The 26,377-nt window shown below is 31.9% G+C and overlaps 1 protein-coding gene across 1 annotated transcript; it reads right to left on the bottom strand.

The window, feature by feature from the left end:
* Nucleotides 1-1,449: 1,449 nt before the first annotated feature.
* On the bottom strand, nucleotides 1,450-22,607 carry LOC139488870 (bone morphogenetic protein 3-like). Its single transcript, XM_071274825.1, has 3 exons — nucleotides 21,095-22,607; nucleotides 7,200-8,236; nucleotides 1,450-2,708 (listed from the first exon to the last, which is right to left on the bottom strand). Exons 1-3 carry the CDS (start codon nucleotides 21,393-21,395, stop codon nucleotides 2,517-2,519), a joined length of 1,530 nt encoding a protein of 509 aa, XP_071130926.1. The 5' UTR covers nucleotides 21,396-22,607; the 3' UTR covers nucleotides 1,450-2,516.
* Nucleotides 22,608-26,377: the final 3,770 nt, after the last annotated feature.

Consider the following 26,377-nt stretch of genomic DNA (forward strand, 5'->3'; position numbering starts at 1 on the left):
GTTGAAACACGCGTCTACCGTACAAAATGTTAATCCTGTTATCTATGATGAGTTTATCAAGGTATTTTCAAACAAATACTCGAAAATTGACAATACCATAGCCTAAAACGGAAAACGAAATACTACCAAAAGACAAGCAGTATTCCTCATATATAAAAGCTGAAGACCGAGCAACATGAACTTCATCAAAAGCTGGAGTTGATCTCAGGTGTTTTGAAAGGATAACAGATGCAGCTTATAGTGTAATAGCCATCGTGTTACTTCCATAAAATACGTTGATAGGTATCACATATTCTGTTTTCACCATTACTAGTTTTCTTAATTGTATAACATAAGTTTAGAAATTTCCCAAAGTTTGATTTTCAATTACCATAAAGGAACCCCTGTACATATTTTGTGTCCAAACGTTTGCGTCATTAACGCAAGAAAATGTTGTCACTTAAATTGTAAATTGCTTTTTAGTTCGAATTCAATACACGAGAAGACTCTTAAAAAATTGTTTTCTTTATGCACGGTGTTTTTTTTACCCTTTCCAAATTCCAACCTGATGAGTCAAGCCATTTCCAATGGATTTTTTTAACAGTGTGTTCTTATGTTGTGCTGTTGCATCACAATCCCATAGTGGAAGTGGACTGAAAAGTGTTCACAAACATATTTAACCTCACCGTGTTTATCCAAAGCAAGAAGCATGCGGTTTGATAATTTTTGTGTTTTGCTGTCTGTTATGTTTGTTTTTTTTATTGTTTTGTCGTGGATAAGGTCGTTTGTTTGTCCGTATTAATTGTTTCAGCTTTTTTTTTTATGTTGGGGCCTTTAATAGAGGACTATACAGGTTTGGATTTTCTTAACGTTTAAAGCTGTGAAATGACCTATAGTTGTTTGATTCAATGTTGTTTGGACCATGGAAGATAGTTGCCTGAATGGCATCTTATCATATCTCTCATAATCCTGGTACCTTTGATAATTATTTACACCACTGGGTCGATGCCACTGCTGGTGGACGTTCCGTCCCCGAGCGTATCACCAACCTAGTAGTCAATATTTCGGTGTTGACATGAATATCAATAATGTGGTCATTTTTATAAATTTCCTGTTTACAAAACTTTGAATTTTTCGAAAACTAAGGATTTTTTTATCCCAGGCATAGATTACCTGAGCCGTATTTGGCACATTTTTTTGGAATTTTGGATCCTCAATGCTCTTCAACTTTGTACTTGTTTGGCTTTATAAATATTTTGATACGAGCGTCACTGATGAGTCTTATGTGGACGAAGCGCGCGTCTGGCATACTAAATTATAATCCTGGTACCTTTGATAATTATTTATAAGGTTTAGAAGGTTTTTCCATATCGTCTGTTTTATAGTAAACTATTTGACTCATAATTATGGAAATAACACCATGTTGGCAAGATTTATAAATGCCTCAAATTACAACAAAACTATAAAATATAAGATTTTAACATCAATGACATTTAATGTTATTAATGATTTAACATGTGACAAACATTTTAAATGAGTTAACATTTCTCAACAAATGAATTTAACAATAACATTGATACATATTTTTCAATAAATACTACAAATTAAACTACTTATTTCATGTGTGATTTTGATGATAAGAGATTAAAGAAATATGCATATTTTAACTTACATTTATGTTTTTTTAATAATAAAAATACATTGATAGAGAAATAGACTAAATTGGTATATTCAGGTGATTCATAAATTTTGAAAACCGCAATATTTAGATTCCAAAATTCCATGATTATGTAAACGTTTAAAAATGATGGAATAGTAACAAAACATTTGCATGTACCAGAAAAGGATGACTCAGATCTTTTTTAAGTTGTTGAAAAAATTCCCAATCATTAGTAAAGTATATAACAATTATTCCACATGTTTTTGATGAATGAGATATCTACCTGAGAATATGGAATTCATTAAATAAACATCCTGAAAAACATACATTTCATGTACATAACAACTTCTTGTACACTTCGGTACCCCTCAATTTTATCAATTCGTGTAACATATTCCTACAATTTGCATCCGTGTCCTGTTTTTTTCTTTTTCTTTCAAGGTTAACAAAACGTTTACTTTCATCGTAAAACACCTTCGCATAAAAAACACTTTCAATGCCATGTTTTATCTTGTTACCTCTTCACAAGTCTTTCCACCCAAGCGAGTGTCCAGTAAATAAATCTAATTAATGCTTTAGATGAGGTAGATTGTTCACGCACATTGCGCGCATTTAACAAAGTCTGACGTCTTCGACGCATTGTCTGTGATGACGTCACCTCTTCGTTTTCAACTCCCATCCAATCAAAGGGAAGTTACTGGCCACTATAGGCTGGCAGTGAATCTATTACATTTTCGGTTTCAAATTTTCGAAATATTCGAAATTTGTTTAAGTTAATGAATTAGTAATCCACAGTAAGAAACCGCCTCTTGCATGCTACATTGACACATAAAAAGGGACTAACAGAGATATTTACAATTGTAATTCAATTTGAGTTCTATCGACACGCACAAGAGTTAACTGTCATACTTGGATAATTCTTTAACACAACGTTTCTGCTTTCATCAAAGTACAACAAAGTTACGGATGACATGGAATCTGGCACACAACATGGCGCTGGTACGTCCTTATATATTCCTATCGCATGAACCATGCTTTGTATTGTTGCGTGGTTTGATGGTCGAAGTCTCTGTAAAAGAAAAACAACATTCAAATTTAAAATTATGATATGAAAACATTCAAATTTAATAAAAAATTAATGTAATTGAAAGTATATTTAAAGATAGGAAAAACACTGTTCATGGATAGGAATGTCGTTCACTGTCATGTTTAACCCCGCCACATTCTGTATATGCCTATCCAAAGTCAGGAGTCTGTAATTCAGTGGTTGTCATTGTGTGTTATATATTTTTTTCATTATTTTGTAAATAATTTAATCCGTTAGTTTTTCGTTTGAATTGTTTTACATTTGTCATTTTGGGGCCTTTAATAGCTGATTATATGGCATGGGCTTTTTCTTCCCGTACGCCCGATGACCTATAGTTGTTAATGTCTGTGTCATTTGGTCGCTTGTTGAAGGTTGTCTAATTGTCAATCATACCACATCATCATTTTTTTAGGCTGTAATAAAAATTTGAATGTATTCACATAGATAGAGAGACGTAGATACATGGACACTTATGAAAGACATATACAAATGTAATACAGTCAGAAATAACATTCGTTTATCAAAAATATCGGCACGTTCAGCATAGCATTGCACACCATTTTAAAATTTCCTTCACAGTTCTTTTCAAAAATTCTTTTATTTTCTCAACTGATCGGATTAACTGATTTTACACTACGGAGTCTCACTTGAACAGCCAACATTACAGGGGTCGTTTTTATGGTCAAATAGCAAAAACGCACTATATACCATCATAATTAACCGAGGAAAAGACCCTGAGTTCGTATTGTCCTCGAAATGACAGATGTACTGATAAAATCTCACTAACTAGGTGATCGACGTGTCAGAGGAAAATGTAGGGTTAAAAATGTAAGACACTAATTTTTTACTTAGTGTTTTTTCTTAGAGTAATACCTTTTCAAAGCTTATTATTTTGTGGAAAATGGTTCTTACTTTTTGATCAAACAATACTTTGATAGTGATTATAGTAAACAAATGTTGATGAACGGGGGGGGGGGATTGAAATTTGAGAGGTCATAAATTAAAAACGTCCTATGTCATATTTGTAATAGGAAAAATTGGGAATACATAGAAATATATGCCGTTTTCAGACCTTAAACACAATTCTTCTCAGTTTTTTTATAATGTGTATATATTTGCAAAAATGATTAAAATTCCCTGTAGGAACCTTTTGAATTGTTTTACAAAATGCACAGTATGGAAATACGTATTATAAAAGCTAAAGCTATTTAATACTCCGGAATCACCACATGAACTTAACGTGAACAAATACTTTAAGATAGAATTTTCAAATTAAATAAGATTTTTCTATTTGTTTTGTCCATAGTGGTCATTGATTTTTGCCCTAAACATCGTTTACGTATTAATGTCACACTGATAAAATATTGAAAATAAAAGCTCTTTAAGTCGAGGATGGTATCGCTAGTATTTTCCTCTTTGTACGGCGAAAGGTGTTTTTGTAGTTATCACATACTTCTAGAAATTGAACTAGCGGGAGTCAGCACAAAATCAGCTTTGATGAAATACTTAGCAAATTTGCTTCAGATATATAATTTTAATATCTTTTTTCTGCTAATTTTAAACTCTGCTTTAACTTAAAAGACATCAAGGAATTGCAAGTGAAAGTGAATTTCAACGAATAAATTCATTGTATTTTCTGATGTTGGGGATTAATTTTAGTTGACATAAATATATCAAGCGACCTCGAATTGAAATGTCAAATCAGTTTCTTGTAAATATTCTAGATAATAATAGAAGTTAAAATTATTTTCATCTACGTACAAACTATTATTTAACTATGATGAGTCCTAAGTAATCTTCGAGGAGGTAAAATACTCCCGGAAAGTTATCTATTTCAAAGACTTTTTATTCTCCGCCCATTTTACTAAGGTCAATGGGTAACAATAATGTAAAAGAGTTCGTTTCAGTAGCATAGTTTTAACTGCATTTTAAAATTTTAAAACATGATATGTCATATATATTTCAGTGTAAAATGAGATTGTACAATTTATAGTCAGGAAAGCCAGTAATTCATTTTGGAATATAAACAATATATCATAATTCGATTCGTCTTCGTTACAAGCCCTATGTGGAACATTTTTTTCTTCTTTTATATAAATTTATTAATTACAAATGCGAAAAATAATACTTATATTAATTCATTTCATACATAGTTTTAAATTTCACATTACCAAGGCCCTGTAGAAAGGATGGCAATTGAAATCGCCGGATAGTATAACCGAAGAAGCTATTCAACTAGAAGAAAACAAATTAACAATACATATGTGTCAAGCGCACTCGAATGATCAGAAAAGTTTAGGTAAAAAAACCCTGTTTATTTAAGGGTAGATTCATATCTCCAATTCTCCTATCAATGGGTTCAAGATCAACAAACTGATATATAATATGCCGAAAAAATCAATGAAATCAAATACACAGAACCCGATCTTTACTACTGAAAATAAATAAAAACGATTTTCTTCTTTATAGTTTATTTAGAAAATTGACTAATTTTGTTCGAACCTCATGCTGAGTTTGTAGACAAATATTTACGAAGGACGACATTTCAAAGGAAATAAAATAAAAAGAGCGGTCATATAGAATTTTAACTAAACTTAGAACACCCTTGATAAAGACTTATATTGACAATATATAATATAATTCTTTAAGTGAACAATTTATGTGTAACAATAGGACAAAAACATATCGCCTTCTTTCGTTTGATCAACTGGAGTGCAATACTTTTCTTACAAAAAATCATTAATTTTCAAGATTATTTTATTTAGAGAGAAAATCATGGTAGCGTGCTAGCAGTAGAGGTTATTTATAAACAGTCCATTTCAGTTCATATTTAGCTTAGAAACAATTCATTGCCCTACTGTCACCTTTGTCCATCTTTTTGGCCATTTAATACGTTCGATGGGTTCAAGTTATTTCATGCATTTTTGAGTTTTAGAAATTGATAGACAGAAGATGAACTAGTGTTTTAAGAATTTCAAGCAAATCATCAACAAATCGACCATCCAAAATTTTAGTTTATAAAATCTATTGTTTTTTTTCATATGTCGAGTTATGCTTTACCAATAATAGTTGTCTAGATGCAAACGCATTACAAATGAAATGGTAATTGTCTTTATGTAATTCACAAGTATATATGACAACAAAAAAACTGTCCTGTTTGTTTCAAAACTTTCGGAACATTAAAAACTATTTGTACTACGGTTTTCTCATCATTGTAATATAGCATGCATTGGCTTATGTTGTATTTGATCTTGTAGATAAACTCATCATAAATACAGCACAAATTGTGGGACTGAGTGTATACAACAAGTTTTTCCACTCTAATTGGAAAGGTGTCTCGCCTCAGACCCCCCCCCCCAAAAAAAAGATCAACTAGGGTGTATATGGTAATACTTGGACAGCTAAAGCTTTGCGAAAGTTTGGCATCCATTTTGTTGTGCTGGATATATTAATACGCAGCCACATTAGTCAAAACTCGGCAATGCCTCGTGTAAGATGAGGTCCACAGACACACCTTAACTAACAGCACTTGCAAAAATGCTCTGACGGGTTTGTGTGTAGACTGCTGTGATGAAAAATATTTACTTATATCAAACATATATATAGCCCTTTTTAAGAGCCAGTCAAATATCAGTCGGATAACAACATACAGGGACAACCACGTTAGAAATGTCAATCTTCAAAAAATATTTGAGGCATTTGTCAACAACCATTTGACTTCATTAATAAGATGTTAATAACTTACAACCGATTACAAAAGTCACAACCTTAGTCTTAAAATCAAGCTTTACTTTTGATTTTTACCTCTAATGTACGCTTTGAAAACTATTTTGTTTACAAATGGTTTATAAGTTACTTAAAGGTATTTGGAGAATAATCCTACAGTAAATATAAACTTTGTGACATTCACTGACAGCCAAAAATAAATGTATACACCAGTCAGTAAATGATTGAAGCTACTAATAGTTTTTCCTGTTTTAATGATGTTTTAAATATATTGAAAATTCAGAAATGTTTGCGATGTTTTAATTTGTTGCGAAAATAAAAGCGCAATGATTCATCACGCATTTTTCCACCATCGTAAAAATAAATGCACGTAAAAAAGAACCATTACAATCACGCATTTTAAGTATTTATAAGTCCTTTGAGGAGCAGAAATAATCAATTTTTAAAATAAGTAGTCATTATCCATAACGTAGTTAAATATGCAAATAACAAAAAATAAATAAAAAAGTGGAATTTCATCATTACCAAGTTCACTTATAACTTTGCAAGATTTTAATCAACGGGTACTGGAGGATCCCACCGATAATAAAATGTGTGATATGAAGACATTACGGTTGAAAATCAGAGAAAAAGAGAGAATCTGTACTATGCAGACAAATAAGTCTTGGCTTGGTCCTATATGTACACGAGTCTATATTTCTCTAAGTGTTGCATTATTATACAAGAGCTAAATACGGCCTAACTCACCTTTGTCAGAGGAAATGGACATGAGCCTGCGCAGTAATGAGCATCAAATGACTTGGGTGAAATTATCCAATCACCCCAGCCGATATCTGCAAAGTCTACAACTAGCTTTTTACGACCACATAAGTTTTCAGTATTTTCTACACTCGCAGAATTTGGATGATAATTATCCCATTCTTTGGGGAAAAATAACTTATTCCTTCTTCTATTTTTCCTTTTTTTATTCTTTCTCCGTCTTTGCTTCCGTCGCTTATTTTTTCGGATATTGTCTTTGCTTGGATATGGAATCAACATTGAATCTTTTATTTTTATTCTACTTTCACTCCTTGTTTTCAAAATGTTCGGATGAGTCTGAGGTAAATTGTAGCGTCTGTTTATTTTCTCATAATCTGCTGGGTCTTCGGGGATTTCATTTGTAAATATGGAACGTTTTGATCTGTTTGAATCTAACGGTGTTTCGGTTTTATTCTTTTTCTCATTTCCGCTTCCTGTTGTAGATTCCGCAGTAGGTAGTTCTGTTGTTGGCGTCAAATTACCCGTTTGTAAAACAACATCAGTTGGTGCATTTTCTTTAAAACTGTCTAAAGATATGCTTTGTGTATCATTGGAATAAATAATGAGAAATGGTTTTGAATGTTGTCGGATGAATTTTCTTAAATTCAAGTGTTTAACTTTTCCGTGCCTTTTCTCTAAAACAAAATTCAAGGCAAACAGATGTGGGATATCTCGTCTGGCAGCCAGACAACTCAGAATAGAATTAGTGACGTCATACCATTGCCAACCAAAACTTTCGACTCTCATAGTAATTTTTCCATTTTCAGCCATATAGTGAGGTGCTATTTCGTACATTTTAACGTTTATATCGTGATGTTTTGACCAATTCATTTTCTTCTGTTTTCGTCTGCTATTATCTAATTTCTTAGGTAGGGTTTGCTTTTTCTGCTTACGTTTGTACAAATGAATTTCTGCACTCAATACCCTTTCCGTTCTAACAACCGACGATAAATTGAACAGGAACATTGGTTCGCCATTTAATTCCACTGAAAAATAAAAACAAGTCAATAAATATTAGAATGTTTTATGATCACTGATGCACGGAAAACATTTAGCATATTAAAGACATTTTATTAGAATGACAAGTCCTAAACAATAGACAATAATTGCAATATTAATAAGTTGTGACACAAGCAGATAATAAAATGAAAATCAACACTTTATACTGCAAAAATTATGAAATTGATCACTTTAAAGGTGAAAATTTGATAGATGATATGCTATTTTAGACTTTTATGACAGAATAAATAATGCATTGGATGCGTTTTTATATTGACAAACAAAAGGTTTTTAAATGTTACAGTTTTAAGTCAATAAATTTTTAGTTTCTTTCTTTGATGAAAACTAATGGTAAATCACTTTGCTTTTAACTTTTCTTGGATTTATTTAAATTTAGTGCATTTTACATGTATTTCTGAAGTTTATGGAGAAAATATGATAAGTTTAGAAATGTTAATTAACAATAAAATAAATATCAATATCTGGGGATCTTGATGTTCATATTTACAGAACAACGAATAATGGGCAAAATAGAAAGAAAAGAAAAGAAAAGGACGAGCATGTTATAATTGGGTACTCAAATATAAAGAAAAGAGAATAATTGGCAAAATGAATAAAGAATAGGCAAAAATAAACTTAATTTTAAAGAGTACTCCGTGAAATGAAGTCCCGTAAAGTGTTCGTATGGACGAGTCCGTATAATTGACGTTGGAAAATCGCGAAGCCCATGCCAGTGACGTCAGTGGATGTTATAGTCGTTACAAGTTGCCTAGAATTGACAAGAAATGCACCTTTTACAAAGTGTAATTTTCTTCTTAAAAAAGAATAAAAAAAAGTATTTGACGCTAACGATATCAATGACAAATAATGACAATGCCCAATGATCGTTGTCTGATTTCAAAATCAAAGATCGGCACCTCTTTGCGGTCACATTCAGATGCATCAAAATTTATACATAAAACACCTTGCATGTATTTTATCGTTTAACAGTAAATAGAACCCTTAAGGTTAAGATTGCTATAAATGTTTACAAGTTAACTGCTGAGTCATTTGCTTGTACTACACTAAAACTATGACGGATTTCGGCAGATGCTCATTAAAAATTCATAAACACCGATTTTGAATCATAAACTTCAAACGCGGAAGTATCATTTTAATTGTGATGGCTCAAGGGCTTTTGTACGCTTATTTCTGCGTTCTTACAAAGTGACGTCATATTTTGAACTAATGAGTGATTGATTGTTGGCGTTAAAAGATTCAAAATGAACATCAAATTAATTTTCAGGGTGTAAAATTAACGCTTTGTGTGTCTTCTGATTGATTTGTTTCCAATTTATAGAATATTTCAAACCATGGAATATGATAAATGACGGATAAGAACTTGTCCTAAATTTACGATTTAAAGAGGTCGTACCAGGAAGCGTAAGGGTTCAATGATGTCATCATAAAACTTATACTATCAAGTTGATAAAGGTGATAGGTGTCGAAGAAAATTTTTTTTAATTTTTTTTTTGAAAATTAAACCGACTCAATGCAGCTCCTTTGTCAAGGAGTATGTAGGTTAAACAAGTCTGCGCAATTTTAAAACAGCAAATGGCCGAATGTTCTCCCTTTATACTATAAAATTGAGAATGAAAATTGGGAATGTGTCAAAGAGACAACAACCCGACCAAAGAGCAGACAGCATGCAGCTGAAGGTCACCAATAGGTCTTCAATGCAGCGAGAAACTACCGCACCAGGCGTACTTTAGCTGGCCCATAAACAATTATTTTACTAGTTCAGTGATAATGGACGTCATACAAAACTCCGAAATATATACAAGAAATGTTTATCTCATATGCAACAACGTCTTTTGTACACATTTTGTAGCTATGTCATTTTGCACAAAATTTCAAAATTGCAACCTCGAATCATTTTTATTTTCAATACAGACGTATCATATGGATTCCTACATATATGCGCCAAATGCGCATACCTGGAACAACTGTCTTTACAATATTACACTCTAAAACCTAAATGTTTGAGATAAAGGTACGTAAAAGTTAAAAACATTTGCAAAAATTGAACCTGAAAAAGCTTAACTAATCTTATTTAAAATAAATATATACACAAGTTAAACATTTAAATTTCGAAAAAGCAGTGTATTCAATGAGTAGTGATAACTGCAAGGCCAGACAGTATACAATAAGGAACATGACGCTATATACAACAAGTTAGTCGTTGATGTGCCTATACTGATACTGACCGTGCTCGAGATCCTCATGGGTCAGTCAAGGTCGTCAATCAAACCCGTAGTAACACCGTTCCCATAGATGGCAAATGATATAGGTATTTGTTATCATATTCTGTTAAACCTCAAACGGTTGATTTATATACACATATGGTTAGTTGAATAAGATGTATGTGTTTGTTTACTGATGTCAAACTTTCAAATTAACCTAAAATATTTTAAAAGTGCAATTTTAGTCCAAAGGTTCGAAAAGCAGTCGACGAATGCATATACATGGTGTTGATATGCCGCCTCCAATTATAGAATAAGTCTGAAGTTTCAGATCTTAGTTATCAACTGTACGAAACCGTGTTTGGAGGAAATATATGTACCCCTAACTAAGGATTTGTATAGTTTATATAAATCCTTGCCCTAACCATCTAATCTGATGCTAACTTTTATCAATTCAACTTGCATTAGCAATGACAATTACTATGTCTATACATTAATGCATAGTTCATATGTTCATATGACAAAAATATCTGTAACCCTGAACTTTATACTGTAAAAATACGGTGGCTAACTTTTATAAAAACGAAGTGTTAAAAATTCTCAAAAATCTATTTAGAATACGTAAATGTCAACATAATAAAAGTGTTACTATTTAATTCGTTTACCGGGTATGTCACTGTCCTAATAAAAATTTGATATTTACAGCGTACTACGACCGTCGCGTATAAGTTATTTTAACTCTGTCTTTATAAATATCAACAGACAATTTAACGCCAAAGTTTTCATCAGAGGTGTAAAAGATCTATGTCCCTCGGGCAACCGGACTCGACTACCTACAAGTATGGCGCCATATGTTAATCTCTTGATATACAGCTTGTCCACTGGTAAACTGCGTTCCGGTGAATGATTTAAAACTTTCAATTTTAGTAGTCAGCTTAAATTATTATCAAGTTTTGTAACATTTTTAAGAAAGGTTGAATAAATTTGTAAATGCTTATTTGTGACAGTCAATTTTTACTTGATTGACTGTTTTGTTGACAAGGATTGTGGAATTTAAAAAAAAAAAAAACTAAAATTTAACCGCTACCATAGCAGCACTTTCCGATAATATTTACACCCAAAGGAGCTGCAACAGTAACTGGTACCACCAACACTGTTCACTGTACATTTAATGCACGCGATGGGAACAAATGTAATGCAGTTTCTTAAACAGAAGAAAAAGAGGAACATATTTACAGCATTTACAGAGTTTTCATCATAAGAATCCCTGAAAGTCAAAATGGACGCCCGAAATTATTTTAACTTTCTTCTAAATATTTAGGGAGCTATGTATGGCAGCCTAACACAAAATTACGCAAATTATGAAAAATTCGAAAGTTCACTAGCCAGGAACATATGTATTAGATATACTGTTTCCAGGTTGTTTGAAGAATTTACATCATCAAAAAATTGAGGAGAAAAGGGACACAAAAACCATTAATAGAATAAGCCAATATACATTCGTCTTTAAAATTGAGAATGGAAATGGGGAATATGTCAACGAGACAACAAACCGACCGTCAAATAGCATGCAGACAACAGCCGAAGGCCACCAATGGGTCTTCAACGCAACGAGAAAATCTCGCACCCGGAGGTGGTCGATGGTCAGCTGGCCCCTAAATAAAATTGTGTAGGTTCAGTGAAAATGGTCGTCACACTATATATATATATATAAATTGCAAAACATATAAATGAACTCAAATTATCTTTTATAACATCCTGAATTTTTTTTTTTGTATAATTCCGCATATGATTGAAATCTTTACTATATAAAACATGCCATGTACAGATGTCTATAAAACAATTTTGTAATGAGAGAATATTAAGTCTTTATTTTGTCTCAACATGACTTGAAAATAAAATTGTGCATTTTCCATATGAATAAAACACCCATTGAATATTTCCAATGAAACCGACGTTTTAACGTCTTTTTTATTTGAGAGGTTCCATGGACCTCCACGTAGAGCCTACACCTTTCTATTCTAACAACGTCTTCACGTTTAAGATAAAATTTAGTTTTAAATTTTAACAAAGTTTTAATTTATTGGCAGTTGTAAAAGAAAGATCACTACGTCATGTTGAGATTGAGATTAGTATCTCCTCAGTTTAACCTATAAATATCCAAGTCGGATTGGATCCGCATCGAAGTTTACATACATTAAATCTTCGTCTTTAACAATATCATTTAAAATTCATTATCCTTCTGTTTATTGAGTGAAACGAACTTCAGCCCGCCGTATTCTGACTTCATTTTCCAGTGCATGTTGTGTTACAGAGTTGTCGACCCTTGACGGTTCTGCGTTATGAGCTTAGCGACAACATCTGCTAGTTTGGAAAGTTTCTACTAATTCACATCGTAAATTGTATGTTTTCTTTTCAACTGCGTGAGAATTCGGGTTTTTATATCTGTTGATTTATACATGCTCATGCCACCGACCAGGTGTTTTATGGGTGTGAAACCCTTTTTTACGCAATGCCATATACATGTTTTGATTGTTGCTATGGAAACTACATGTATCATTATTCGGGAACCACCCGACATTATTTCGAATCCTGTATCAGTAAAACTCATTGAAGATACCATTTAACTAAGTTCGTTAGAAAATTGTTTCGTGTCACGCGCACTATAATCATTGGCGCTCAAATTAAAACTAAGCAAACCAATAACCGCTTGCAGTGAAGTTGTAAACGTATTGTTGACTATGCGGTATGGGTTAACTTTTAATGTTTACTTCTATGAAACTTGGTTTCTGGTGATGAGTTGTCTCATTGGCATTCACATCACATTTTGCTTTTGAATATTTAACTTTCAAAAAGTTATGAATATTATAACTATGGAACAGGTCATTCATATATATATATGCCATGGGGTGAAATAACCTTTCGCATAGTTTTCAATTCTTATGAACAGTATTATATAAAGCTTACAGGGAAACATTCAATAATATGGAAACATAATTAGAAGAACGTGTCATATTGTCATATTATATACCAATATGCCAAATTGTTTATTACAAATGTGAATGAATGAGTTTACTAAATCATTAGGTTGTTGCCTCCCTTGATTAAGATAACAGCCAATGATCAACCCATCCCCATTAATGAAATATATATCATCAACACGATTTATTAGTTTCAACCTTAATAAAGTAACTTTTGATGTGACAAAAATTTGGACATATTATATATTTATTATTTAATATGTATATATTTTTAATGTAGGCGGCAAACATTTGTTCCGACTGTATCCGAAACCTTGGTACCAGTAAAAACCTTGGTCTTAGATAGATATAGTTGGCGTTATAAATGGCAATAATACAGTCCATTGAATTAAGCCAAAGATCTTCTCAATGGTCATTCTTGCGTTGTTGTGATATCATTTAAAATTTGAAGGTGCAATATGGAAAGATTAATGCAGAACGCGTGCTACAGAGTACGGAAATTCCATTGTACAAGTTACTAATCCAGGAAGAAACCTCGCAAAGACAGGACAAGACAAATATAGTTTGGTGGGGCTTTCATCGTTTGGGAAATGACTGAGTTCCTCTTCCCTAAATATAAGATCACACCCACCAAACTCGGTCTGTCACCGACAAATATAAAGAAAAAATCTAGATTAAATATCTTATGCTAAATATTTACAGTTGGATTAAAGTTGTGAATACCTCATTTACTTGTTCAACTTGACTAATTGGTTTTAGAATTACGATCGTCAGACAAGAATCGTTCTTAATCAAGTTTTAATCGGTTCTTGATAAAGGCTGTAGTATAAATTTTCTACAACCATAGAATTAAAGTCATTTTAAGTTGTTTGCTGTTCTAGATATCAAATCTTTGTAATTAAATGATTATTTACATTAGGAAGTTGATTGGGTTATACCAGGAAACACTGATAAAGTCACCTTCAATGGAGTCCCGAACAATACTGTTCGGAAACTTTCATGCATTGTTAGATAGATAAGCATGTTGACATTCGAATTAAAACCAATTTTACAGTTTACATACAAACATTAAAAGGCGCATAAACAATTTAAATGTCACAAGTATCGTGATAGAACGTAGATTCTTGGCAAATATGGTTAGAAGGCGACCATCCTGTGTGCTCTGTTAAAAAAAGGGGGGGGGGGGTAAAATCTTGACGTCAAATGCCGCATAAAATTATTTTTTACAGAAAAGTTCACTATGAGATTTATACTATAATAATTTACTGTAATTTTACAAACTGAACTTTAGTTATTAAAACACATCCTCAAAGGTGTAATGCTTGCAATTACGACAAACGTGCGTGTTTATATTACACTCGTCGGTAGTGCTCGGTTAAAACAGGTCAATCGCTAAAGCTATTCTATTGCGAAATGAGGACCATCAAAACAAAAGGTACGAAATAAGGTTGGATAATCTCGCATTTACGTGGCGGAGGAATCACGTGTCATGACGTATTCTCCGTATCTCTCTTTTTTCTGATGAATACATGCATGTATACATATATCATTTACTACTTAATTAAGACATCCCGGCAACTTTTTTCCTCTAACATTTAACGACTTTAAAAATCATGAATCAACTGTCTGTTTGTTTGATTTCCGCTATAAATATCACATTAATGGTTAATAAAACATATAAAATAAGTCATTTAAAATATTTTAAAAGCCTGGTATAAAATAATTTACACACTTTTGGTCCATTTGATAATATCTAATGCAGTAATTTAAAATTCATGCAACAAAAGTTAATCTTTACCTAACTTTCACTTGTACCCTCCGGTATAAAATAATAAAGCATGTTTTAATAGTAAGGTTTTAACTATTAAAATCAGATTTAAAAGTTTAAAAAATAATTTTGTTTGATCTCTTATTTCTATGTTGTTTACTTTGAATAACAGTTAAGGTTTAATTTCATAACCGTTTATTCTCATATAATTAATAACAAATTAAAACTTTACATGATGTTATGATATCTATAGGACGTGTTTGCTAAATCATGATACTTTTCATGCACAAAATACCATAAAGTTATATTTTGGATGTCAATTTTAGCTGTGCAAATTTCATTTGACTTGCCCAACACTTCCTTTACTCATTTCGACGACAGTATAAAGAACGTTTCTTTACCTGATATTCAATAGCCCTTTTACTGTTCTTTGCTTTAAAAATTTATAAGCGGACAGTACGGGCACTGTTTGATGGCAATAAAGGTATTTAAACAATTAAAAAAAGTGTGATGAGAGTAAATTTTTTAATCTAATATAGTGCATCTGCTTTATTTCAAGATCATTGGTCAATCGAATACCATACACAAGATTATAAATATCTGTCACATACAAGTCCAATACTTGTTCATCCATTATTTATTTTTCAATTGGATATGTCATTTCTTTGTTCATGTTGATAATTGTTTGTCTCAAACACTTATATGATAATTTGGCAATAAACTCTTATCAATTAAAATACTTCAAAAGCGTTAGTGTTCTTTAGACTAGAAAATTAGAAGCGAAAACGAAACAAATCCTAAATTACCATATTTGGAATAATAACGATAAATGTACATAACATTTAATTAATAAATCATTAAGGCCATATGGTTTATTGCAAATCTCACCAGTATATCAATTTCATATTTGTAACAATTCAATCGTGATGGACATAAACTGGCCAATAATATGTCATTCAATGCTGTAGACATGAAAAAATACAGTAATTGACTAATTATCTTCTTGCCCCTTAGGTCATCCTTGTCATTCAGGAATATGACAGACTTGTAAACGACAAATTCTCGCAAGGTAAACAAACTGAAATCAACATATCATCGTCAATTTCATAATTACACGATAATAGAATTAAGCGGTCTTAAACTGATAAAAAAAGTGGCTTTAATCTTACCTTCCGCAGGTGAAAGTGGCTAGTCCCCGGGTCGGTTATAGATACGGCTTATTGACAAACTTGTCTGGGTAGTGTTTACAATGTAATTTATAATTGTTTTACTAAGAGAAATACTTAATGAAATTTTAGAGTTCTTTTTGTTTGCTTGAGGTCGTAAAAAGATAAACTGCCTCGTACATATTTACTTAGTTCTGAAAGAGTTTTATAGTTCTGAGATAACTTATGATAACTGTATTGTAAAAGTTGAAAATACATTTTCCATTGACTTTTTTCTTTGTGTTCCAATTTATACAATTAGTTACTTGATACGTTTATACTGTTTACTCATTAAGAAAAAAATATCTTAACAATCTGATCATAGCATTATACTTGGAACTTCTTTGATGATAAAGAACATCATCAGTGTATTACTATCAACTTCAAATGTTGAACTCTAACGTTAAGTTCTATTTATAATGAAAAAAGGTTCTATTATACACTTCTAATTAAGATTTGGATCAGAGATATTGTTGAACAATAAGTTATGTCGCGCCAGTATTAAGCACTTTGGTTTGCAACGTTTTTTTACTATGTCCGAAGGCTCGCCAGAAATTACATTCAAATAAAACATCGATGTAACTGTGATCTTAAAGCGCCTTTGTGAAATTAACCGTAATATTAGATCTGATAAGAAACGAAGTAGTAACAAGGTTAATCCTGCTATTTCATTCATGCTTTTTAACAGTTATCCGATTGTACCATTGCTGTAACTAGTAAATTTAATACTTGAATACGCTGTAAAAGGGGGGTTATGGAAATAATTTTCTTTTGTGCGAACACACTGATGTATTATAAACACAGGCACTCGTCTCAGAAAAAAAATCCTGTTATATAAAGGTATATAGGATTTTTTTTCTGAGACGAGTGCCTGTGTGTAACCATGGTTTTAATTATTCAGTGAATTGGTAGATTTAATTGTATGTTTTACGTCCAGTGTCCGATATTTCAAATCCCATCACTTAGACAAACACCGTTTAATACAAGGACGGTGCTTTTTTTTGGTATTTGCGATTCCATTGTACCATTGACCATAAACTACAATGGTTTACTTTTACATATTGTGACTTGGATGGAGAGTTGTCTCATTGACACTCATGCCGCATCTTATTACATCTAGTTACACAAATTGTACTAGTTGAGCATGCTTTGGTGTAGTTTAAAGAAGTGAGAGTCCCCTCCCCAACCTCCACAAGTGAACTATCATCATCTCTGCTTTAAGAGCGGAATAAGTTTATTATTCTTTGTTTCAATTGCAAGCACAGAGTGCACCCTGTTACATTCGCTATTTAAGCCATTGGTGTGAGTTTGTTGGTGCGTCAGATCCCATGTGTTGTGCTATAGTTAGTTTGCTGCATCTATCGCAGGCTGAGTGTTTGTAACAGTTTGCACTGAGAACATATGATTATTGTGCAAGGGGTCTTAGGCTCGTGATAACGTGACAAGTCATTTTGGAAAGAAGATCATTCCGACAGTCAGTACTGAAATTATTACGTGAGAAGTCGTTTTTCTTTGGACGTGAAGTCCATGTCGCTTCAATATTTCAAATCGTGTAATTATTCTTATGGTTGTTCGAAAGCGAGGTACAGGCGAGACTTCTTTTAACTTTATTTTATTTTGTTAAAAGAAGCACTTTGCTATCAATTAAGATTTCCATCATTTAAAACGAAATTAAAGTAAATAGAAAAATATTATATAGCTAGTCAAAGTGTCACTCAAGAATTGTTTGAAGAATAAACATATTGTCATTTTTGACGCTATGGATTCTTTTGCTCAGTTTTTGGTTAAACATTAGCTACAAAATCCACTGATTTCTATAAGATATACTCAAAGGAGCTCATCTGTGAAATTACACATTTAGTTCTAATACATTTTGGGTTGAACAGGTTCAAACGATTTTTAAAATTCATGCAAATTTCAATGTTTTTCGTTCTCAGTATGGTTTTGTATCGGATAACCTTAAGATGTTAATTTAAAGTTTTGTTCACGGCTCATCAGTGTAAAATCAAGCTGTTATTGAGTTTGAAAATGGTTCTGAAAATCCAGCTAACAACTCTATGCCAGGATAATAATGACAAATATTTTATGATTAGTTATGATATTTTATGTGAAATGAACAATGCAACTTACTACACAATGTAATTGCTTGGTTGCTTTATAGTCCTGTCAATAGAATGACTTAACAGGACGGTGCTATTTCGCCTTTAATTTAGGAGAGTAGTTAATAAAATGATGTACGGTATTGTGTACAGCACAATTAGCATGCAAGTTTATAAGCAAAAAGAATAGTCAATTCAAAATTAATTCTAACAGAAAACTGGATAAATGGTGGAATCAAAACAGATATTGGTTTCATATTTGTGAATACACGAAGAGGACAAATGCTTTGTCTTTTCAACAGCAACAAACATGAAAAGTATTGTAAAGTTAGTTTGGATCAAAATGTGGCCCTCCAATTCCTTATTTTCATACCCCCCTTTTCAATCAAATTCTGCTTGCTTAATCCTATCTATATAGGTACTCTGGTATGGAACGACCTTATTAATAACCTTATTTCAAATCTTAGACGTTCATCCCTCATCAATCAGCTTACTATATATAAATAAAGTACATATAAGCAATTTAAAAATTACGAGCAAACTTGATAGACAACGATTTAGAATTGTACCATTGCCTTCATCTTGTAGATTTGCATGTGTATGTGAATTTGAGCACATGATTTGATTACTAGAAGATTATGCAAGAGTTGTTTACCTTTCATGATTAATTACAAATAACATCAAAGAAGAATAAACAGATAGTTCGTACATTTGCATCTTATTATTCATAATTATCCATATTTACAACAGTATGTTATCATTTACTTATCACCAAATGCACGCGAGAGAGAGAGAGAGGCCGAGAGAGGGCAATCAAATTAAATATTCACCCTACATCCTTGTATAAGGAACAAATCCTAAAATTAGAAGTCCTAATCAGGCATATCGATGGTTTCATTGCAAATACCAGTCAATTTTAATTTTAAGTGTGAAAACGAACTTGTATTATGTAAATATAATGGAGAATGTCAAATTTGAAATGCACAAAGCCATGCACTTTAAGTTGCATTGTCATTGCTATCAAAACGAACATCACAATTTAAAACAGTTTAAAAATTTAAAAGTTCACGTGCAAATGATCGTATCGCTAATGACCAAAGCTATATTATTTCATGAACGAACCCATTACGTTCTAACACGGTATGAAAAAAAGTTTCAAAATTACTTGGTTGATCTGATAAACAAAGGTTAATGAAAAAAGATAACGATATTTGTTTACCTAGGATCGTAAGGAGTAAAAACAAGCGCATCATTTACAAGTTTGGTTGTCATTAGATATTACGGTCGCAAGCAACTGTAATTTGAAATCTTTTGTCATTATCTTTCAAATTCATGTCTCTACACCCATTCTAAACAAATAAGTTGGCCGTGATTTCGTGATAGTCAGATTCGACGCGTTCTTGTCGCCCGTCTTCGCATACCATTGGATATTTGAACCATAACACGAAAATCAACAATATCATCAGTTCTTGTCAAGAAGTTGGTGCATAAATTATCAGCGAGAAGTTTGGTGTCGAAAAGGTATAATGAATGATTTTCAATTGTTTATTCGTAAAAGTCGTCTGGGTACATGTCAAATTGGCGAAGATATATAATATTTAAACATGGTTAACATGCTTAAAAAAACTCCCCCCTACTGGCTAGCGAATAGAAGCAGAAGAAACAAAAGCAAAAACCGAAGACAAACTGACAATGCCATGGAAAACATGCTTCACAGAACTTCCCCTGGAGAAAATACGCTGAAGATTCCAAAGCAATGATCGAAGACAACGTCACATCAAATATAAGAACATGCACAATCAAGAAAATCATTAAGAAAAAAATATTGCTCTGACAACTAATTATCACAGCCATGTGGCATCTTTTCATTTATCGATGTAAGTATACATGCATGTATATAGTACATGTATGTAATGTAATATGTACTATGTTAGTATGTACTATTGGTAGTAATTTAATGATCTGGCCATTATGCAAGCAGGAGACAAGTAGTCTTTAACCTTCAGCTATTAACAAAACTTTAACAAACCGATGTATGTTTCTCTTAATTTGATAGCAAAATTAAATCTGTTTACGTCAAAAACTATTTGATTTGTATACATTGAAATGTATTAGATTAGGTTGCCTGTCAAAATGTACATGGAATTGAACAATGTTCGTATCATGTTAATTGTGATTTTGGTATCACTCAAGTTGTTTTCTGCACTATACACTACTGGTTTTGAGATTGAAAACAAACCTTTTTATATTTACATATAGGAGAAATTTAATAAATTATAGTTAAAGACAACAACAAGAACGGTAACTTTCTATTCAAAGTTACTTTCCGTTTAGTAAGTATTAAAAAAATAAATTCTAAAAAACATAAAGTAAAAGGTCGAAAATCGTCAATTTCAAAAGAGAAGTAAAGATATTCCTAAAATAAAAAGTTCGTGTATTTACAGAATAATTCCTGGATTTAGATCACAGCCAAATGAATCGAAGAGGTTGAAATGTTGCTTTTTCAATTAGCTTTTATTAAGACCAACCAGACACCTACAGCAATCTTCAAAATTAATAAGTATACATACCTATATCTGCCTGTATACTCCTCACAGTATTCCCTAGCAGTTGTCCTTTTGCTATTTGGTTGTTCTTGAATCTTTCATACAAATCCATCATGTATTTAGGTGCTTCATTTTCAATTTTGCCGGGATGTGGTAATAATTTACTTTTGTATTTCGGTGAATCGGAAAATCCTAAGAGCGTCCGAAATGTTTCATGCATAACAACATTTTTGTTTCCATTCACTACTATTTTCTCTTGTTTTGAACTTCTGGTCAGTGTTGAAATTGAAAACAAAATCGTTAATTTTAACAGTAAAATTTTCATTTTCTAATTTCTAAATTCTTATCACGCTGCTTTGTAGAAATAAATCCGCTTACATTTAGTGACACTTGTATATTCACATAAAATCAAAAACTATGTCATTTTTCGACAACAAATATTCCAAGAATATTTATATTATTACTTGTTCAATAAATATGCCATAATTTAACAATTGTATTCCTCGGGTTAAATGCACTTATTTAATTTATCACATAGCAATTAACAGCTAATTATAGACTTAATTGTAATAATAATACTCGATCCTTCCGATATTGTAAATCACAAAAAATACATTTCCATAATTGAGTGTTACAACCTTTCAGAAATATTTCCTTTACACAAATACTTATATGTGCAAGAAATATAATATTTAACAAATACGAACTGTAATAAATAAAGCTCGTTTCACATTATTGATTGGGCGTACAAAAATCACCACGTGAAATATGAATTGTCAATACTTGTAAATGTTAGCCACGCCTCCTAATCGAGTATGCGCACCAGATTTACACGCCCCGTTAAATATTCATTCATACAATTAAAAGGTAAATAAGTAATTTATTTTCTTATCAATCTACGCTGTAGTATAATCAAGATTTAATCTACGTTTCAGCAGTAGATTATTTTTTTAAAGAAATTCTCTCGAATTATTCAAGAAATTTGAATACAAAAATAATAACGTTTACATACTTTAGTTAAAGTACATATCCAAACACTCGAGTCGAGTATAAAAAGAAATTAAACGAAAAAAACATCATACACATGAACTAAATATTTTCGCGTAAATTGAAAATAATTTGTCTGTCTGAACTTAACCATGTTAACCGTTGTTACAAGATAAGTTAATTACATATTGCACTTTGTAACAGTTTCATCCACCCACACTTTTTCTCTAATTTTCTTATTAAGACGCTAGTATTGAGTAGTAAAAAAGCTATATGTTACAATATTTATTTATTTTCATATTTACTTGACCTCCCCTCTGTTGCCCTTTAAAATATCGAGTAGAGTAGAAGTCGCCAATAGCCAATTAAAAGCCCTCTTCATTGTAGTATGAAAGCGACTGGCTCCTGTGGTCTGTGTACGGGAAGTTTACAGATTTGTAAACTGTTTACTCATTAAGACGTAAGAAATCTAATCTTAAGTTTATAGTATCTTATTGTCCCAGTGGGGAAACGAAATACCACTAATCGCCCTAAAGGACGCCATACTAATGTACCTTTCACACCCATATAACTAGCTTTGCATTAATATTACGGTAAAAGGGGCGTAACTTTGAGCTATGCTTACCTTTGTTCTGAATGAAGTGTGGTTTATAACTTGTAAAAAAGCATTGAACTTCGCTGTGATTGTATATTTTATCTTGTCCATAATCTACAGATTTTTGTTTGTTTTAAATATTAAATAGAAACCGCAAAAATTGTACCTTATGAAATGTGTTAATTTAATAATTTATTATATCAGGTTTTTAAAAATTAAAACCACAATTACAAATCATGATTTTTTTCCATATAAAAACGGCATGCCATACTTATGGAATGTGATCAAGTTGAGGTATTGGATGCATTAGTGTATACATGTAACTTTTGATTGATTGATTACTGTTGTCTAACGCCCAGTGGAAAATATTTCATGCATATTCTGAAGGACGCAAACAAATTTTCAATAAATCTTGTATATATATATACATACAAACAAGTCTAAACAAGTGACAAACCATACAATATACATGTCCACTGGATCTAAGAGTGATATAGATACAAGGTTAATGCAAATATTTATATAAGTCTGAAAATTACACCAAACAGTGTTAGAGTTAGATTTTCTACTGACAAATTTTTGTCCGTCCCTCAGAGAGATTCGAACTCACACCTTTGATACACTACAGCACCAATCGCTTAGCCTCATGTCCAGCGCTCTAGACCACTCGATCACATCCGCTATATGTATGTTATGCAAAAAATGGTTAAACACTTACATGGTAATACCGAAAAATTGATAGAATGATAGTTTCTAGCCTTACGTACAGTCGCGACTATTTCATGCATATTTGACGGTTTTACACCTAAACAGTTTAGGTTATGAAGATGTATGTTTATTTTACACTAAGTATATTAAAATCGGTTATTAAATGAGATAATTTCAGAATTCTGGAAATTGACAAGATAATTCCGCCTATCATTTGTGTATCATGAAATTCATCGCGCACATGATATTTGCGCCAGTTTTGTTAATATATTTTTTTATGCGCCCTCCGAAAACACCTTTAAAGTTAAAAAAATATAGACGTTTTATAGGAAAAAGTATCTGATACAATCAATGTATAGTGAAGAAATCGTAAGGTCACAGCTCATCACTGAGAATTGTTGAATACAATTGCAAATGCTCAAATACCTGGACAATATGCAAATGTGTGTTTTATGTCTTATGAATATATACATCATGCAGTTTTAAAAAGATACTGATCAAAATTGTAGTCAGCAAGGGGCAGATAATTTATTTTCCTTGTGATATCAATAAATTCTGTACAAATTGTGTCATGACTTGTTGTTTACCTATAAATAGGCGCAACTAAATAAATTAAGTGCAGATTGGAACAAATACAAAAATCTTACTCATCATAGTTACCAGGATTACAATTTTGCACCCCAAACTTACGTTTCTTTTTCAAAAGAGTCACCAGTGACGCTCCAATCAAATAATAAAATTGAGAATGGAAATGGGGAATGTGTCAAAGAGACAACAAACGCGACCAGAGAGCAGAAAACAACCGAAGGTCACCAATGGGTTTTCAACACAGCGAAAAGAATCCCGTACCTGGAGGCGTGCTACAGACCCCTAAACATAAATGTTAAAGTTTGTAAAATAGCCAAATTAAGTTGAAGAAGTTGAAGAGCATTTGGGACCCACAATTCCGAACGGTTTTGCCAAATAGAGCTAAGGTAATTTATTCATGAGGTAAAAAATCCTATGGGTTTTAAATATTGTGAAAGGGGAAATTGTCCTGAGGATAAAACTTTAGCTGTCAAACATATCAACTAAAACTCTAAAATAAGGCATGTTATATTTCTCTTACATGTATACTTATTATATATACACGAAGCAATTGTGGTGTTCTTTCTAGCCCGAGCATCAAATATTACGTTCAAAATTTTCTAAGTCACAAATATGTAGTGTACATTTAGCTCTTGACGTGTAATGCTGTCAAAATCATCAATCAACTATACTTATGTCTAGATGGTTTAAAAAGTATTAAGTATAAAAGTTTGAAGCTAAAAGAACATAACCATAAGCTATAGATTGCTCGATTGTTATTTGCTCAACGTCCAGTGGCAAATAGATCACATCCAGTTATACTTGTATATCCCAACAACCAAAAGACACTAAGTACAGAAATGAGAGTACTTGCAGTTACTAACAGCTAGTCAGGGCCAATGAGAACTAGTAAAAAACTCGTGCATTTAAGACTAAATTATCAATCAGTTCACATCCAACATCAAATGTATTTAGTATAAAGACGTCGACCGACAAACATTTCAGCGAAAAATTAAACATCATCAAGTTGTTTTTTTCATTACAAACTTTATTTATTACACTATTAGTAATTAATTACCTTATGATATGGTACAAAAATCACAGAATCATCAAGATAACAATGTGCAATGCCAACATACATGAAAGTTCAGACTGCTACTTAAAAATAAGGTATTTTGGATAAAGATAAGACTTTGTTGTTTAACAGGCCACCAGTGTTCGGACCCCCAAGTACATGTTTAACAGAAATTCTAAAACTTATCTCGAAATTACAATTAAAGAAAATAAAAAGGCTGGTCTTTTTTTTATATGTGTGTCCATATATTAAAATGCATACGTTTTCAAAAGAGAAAAAAGTTAGAATACGTAGGTTTGAGAAACATGGAAACCTGTATATGCACTGAAACATCTCGTAATTTAGACCGGAGAAGTAGGCACCTCATGCATTGGCCAAATGTTTAGGCTAGTTTGCTGTGTGGAATAAAATTAAGACAATTTGAATTAAGTAAAGTAGGAATAACCATCGGACAAAAACCTTTGAGGCATTTTAAAGGGATATTTCACATACATGCATACATCGTTTATCTTGTCCTAAAACTGGACCAGCAAAATTATATAATTATTGGGTTAGCAGTTTGTTAAGGAAAATAAATACAGACATATTTTATAATGAAATTACATGTAATATGTTAATGAAAATGGCATATTTTTAAGACATACCAACTTTGAAATGAATTTTATTGATCAACAGATCCGATTTATCAAATCGAAATAGGTCAATTCGATTTTAGATATTTTTGTCAGTCAATGCTACGCCGAAATCAACATGTCAATTTCATAATTTATTAGTTATTAAATTTAGATGTTTCAAAATAATATCGTTTAAAGTGCATTGCAACTGTCCTTGAGACCACGATACCCTTTATAACGTTCCCAAATCGTTTAATTATCTTTGTAAAAAATAACATACTTAAATAATAATTTATAACTATAAATATACAATTTTATTGTAAATTTTTATAAACATTTATTTACATGCAACTTTGTAATATATTAGTTTATATTTAACCACCATTTTATTTAAGTGGGCTACAGAATAGTTCTTTTCATTGAAGCATTTAACGCAACTGTCACGAGCTAAATGATCATAGTAGAACACGCTACTATAGGGATGGCGTAAATCACACATATATAAGATACAACTGTAAATAGGTTGTCTTTTTAAAAGTGAATACCTTAAAAGAGTTATTAAAAGAGGGTAAAAGAACGACTCTTGCACTGAATTTCCCGTCTAAATAATCCATACCAAAAGAGTTACTTTTATGCAAAATCTTTGACCTCGTTGTATGATTACAGTTACAATGAAATGTACACCTTTGATCAATCACTTAGCAGAAAGATGGCAAAGATCTCAACAAAAATAATATTCGGATGTGAAATGGTTTATGCAG

This window comes from Mytilus edulis, chromosome 9 (assembly GCF_963676685.1).
Source record: "Mytilus edulis chromosome 9, xbMytEdul2.2, whole genome shotgun sequence".
In the NCBI taxonomy this organism is placed as follows: domain Eukaryota; kingdom Metazoa; phylum Mollusca; class Bivalvia; order Mytilida; family Mytilidae; genus Mytilus; species Mytilus edulis.

Coding starts and splice junctions, on each gene's coding strand:
- LOC139488870 (XM_071274825.1), bottom strand. CDS start 21,395: ATGAAAATTTTACTGTTAAAATTAACGATTTTGTTTTCAATTTCAACA. Junction 8,237..21,094: donor GAGTATACAGGCAGATATAG/GTATGTATACTT, acceptor TTTATTTTTCAG/TGGAATTAAATGGCGAACCA. Junction 2,709..7,199: donor GTCCATTTCCTCTGACAAAG/GTGAGTTAGGCC, acceptor TTTCTTTTACAG/AGACTTCGACCATCAAACCA.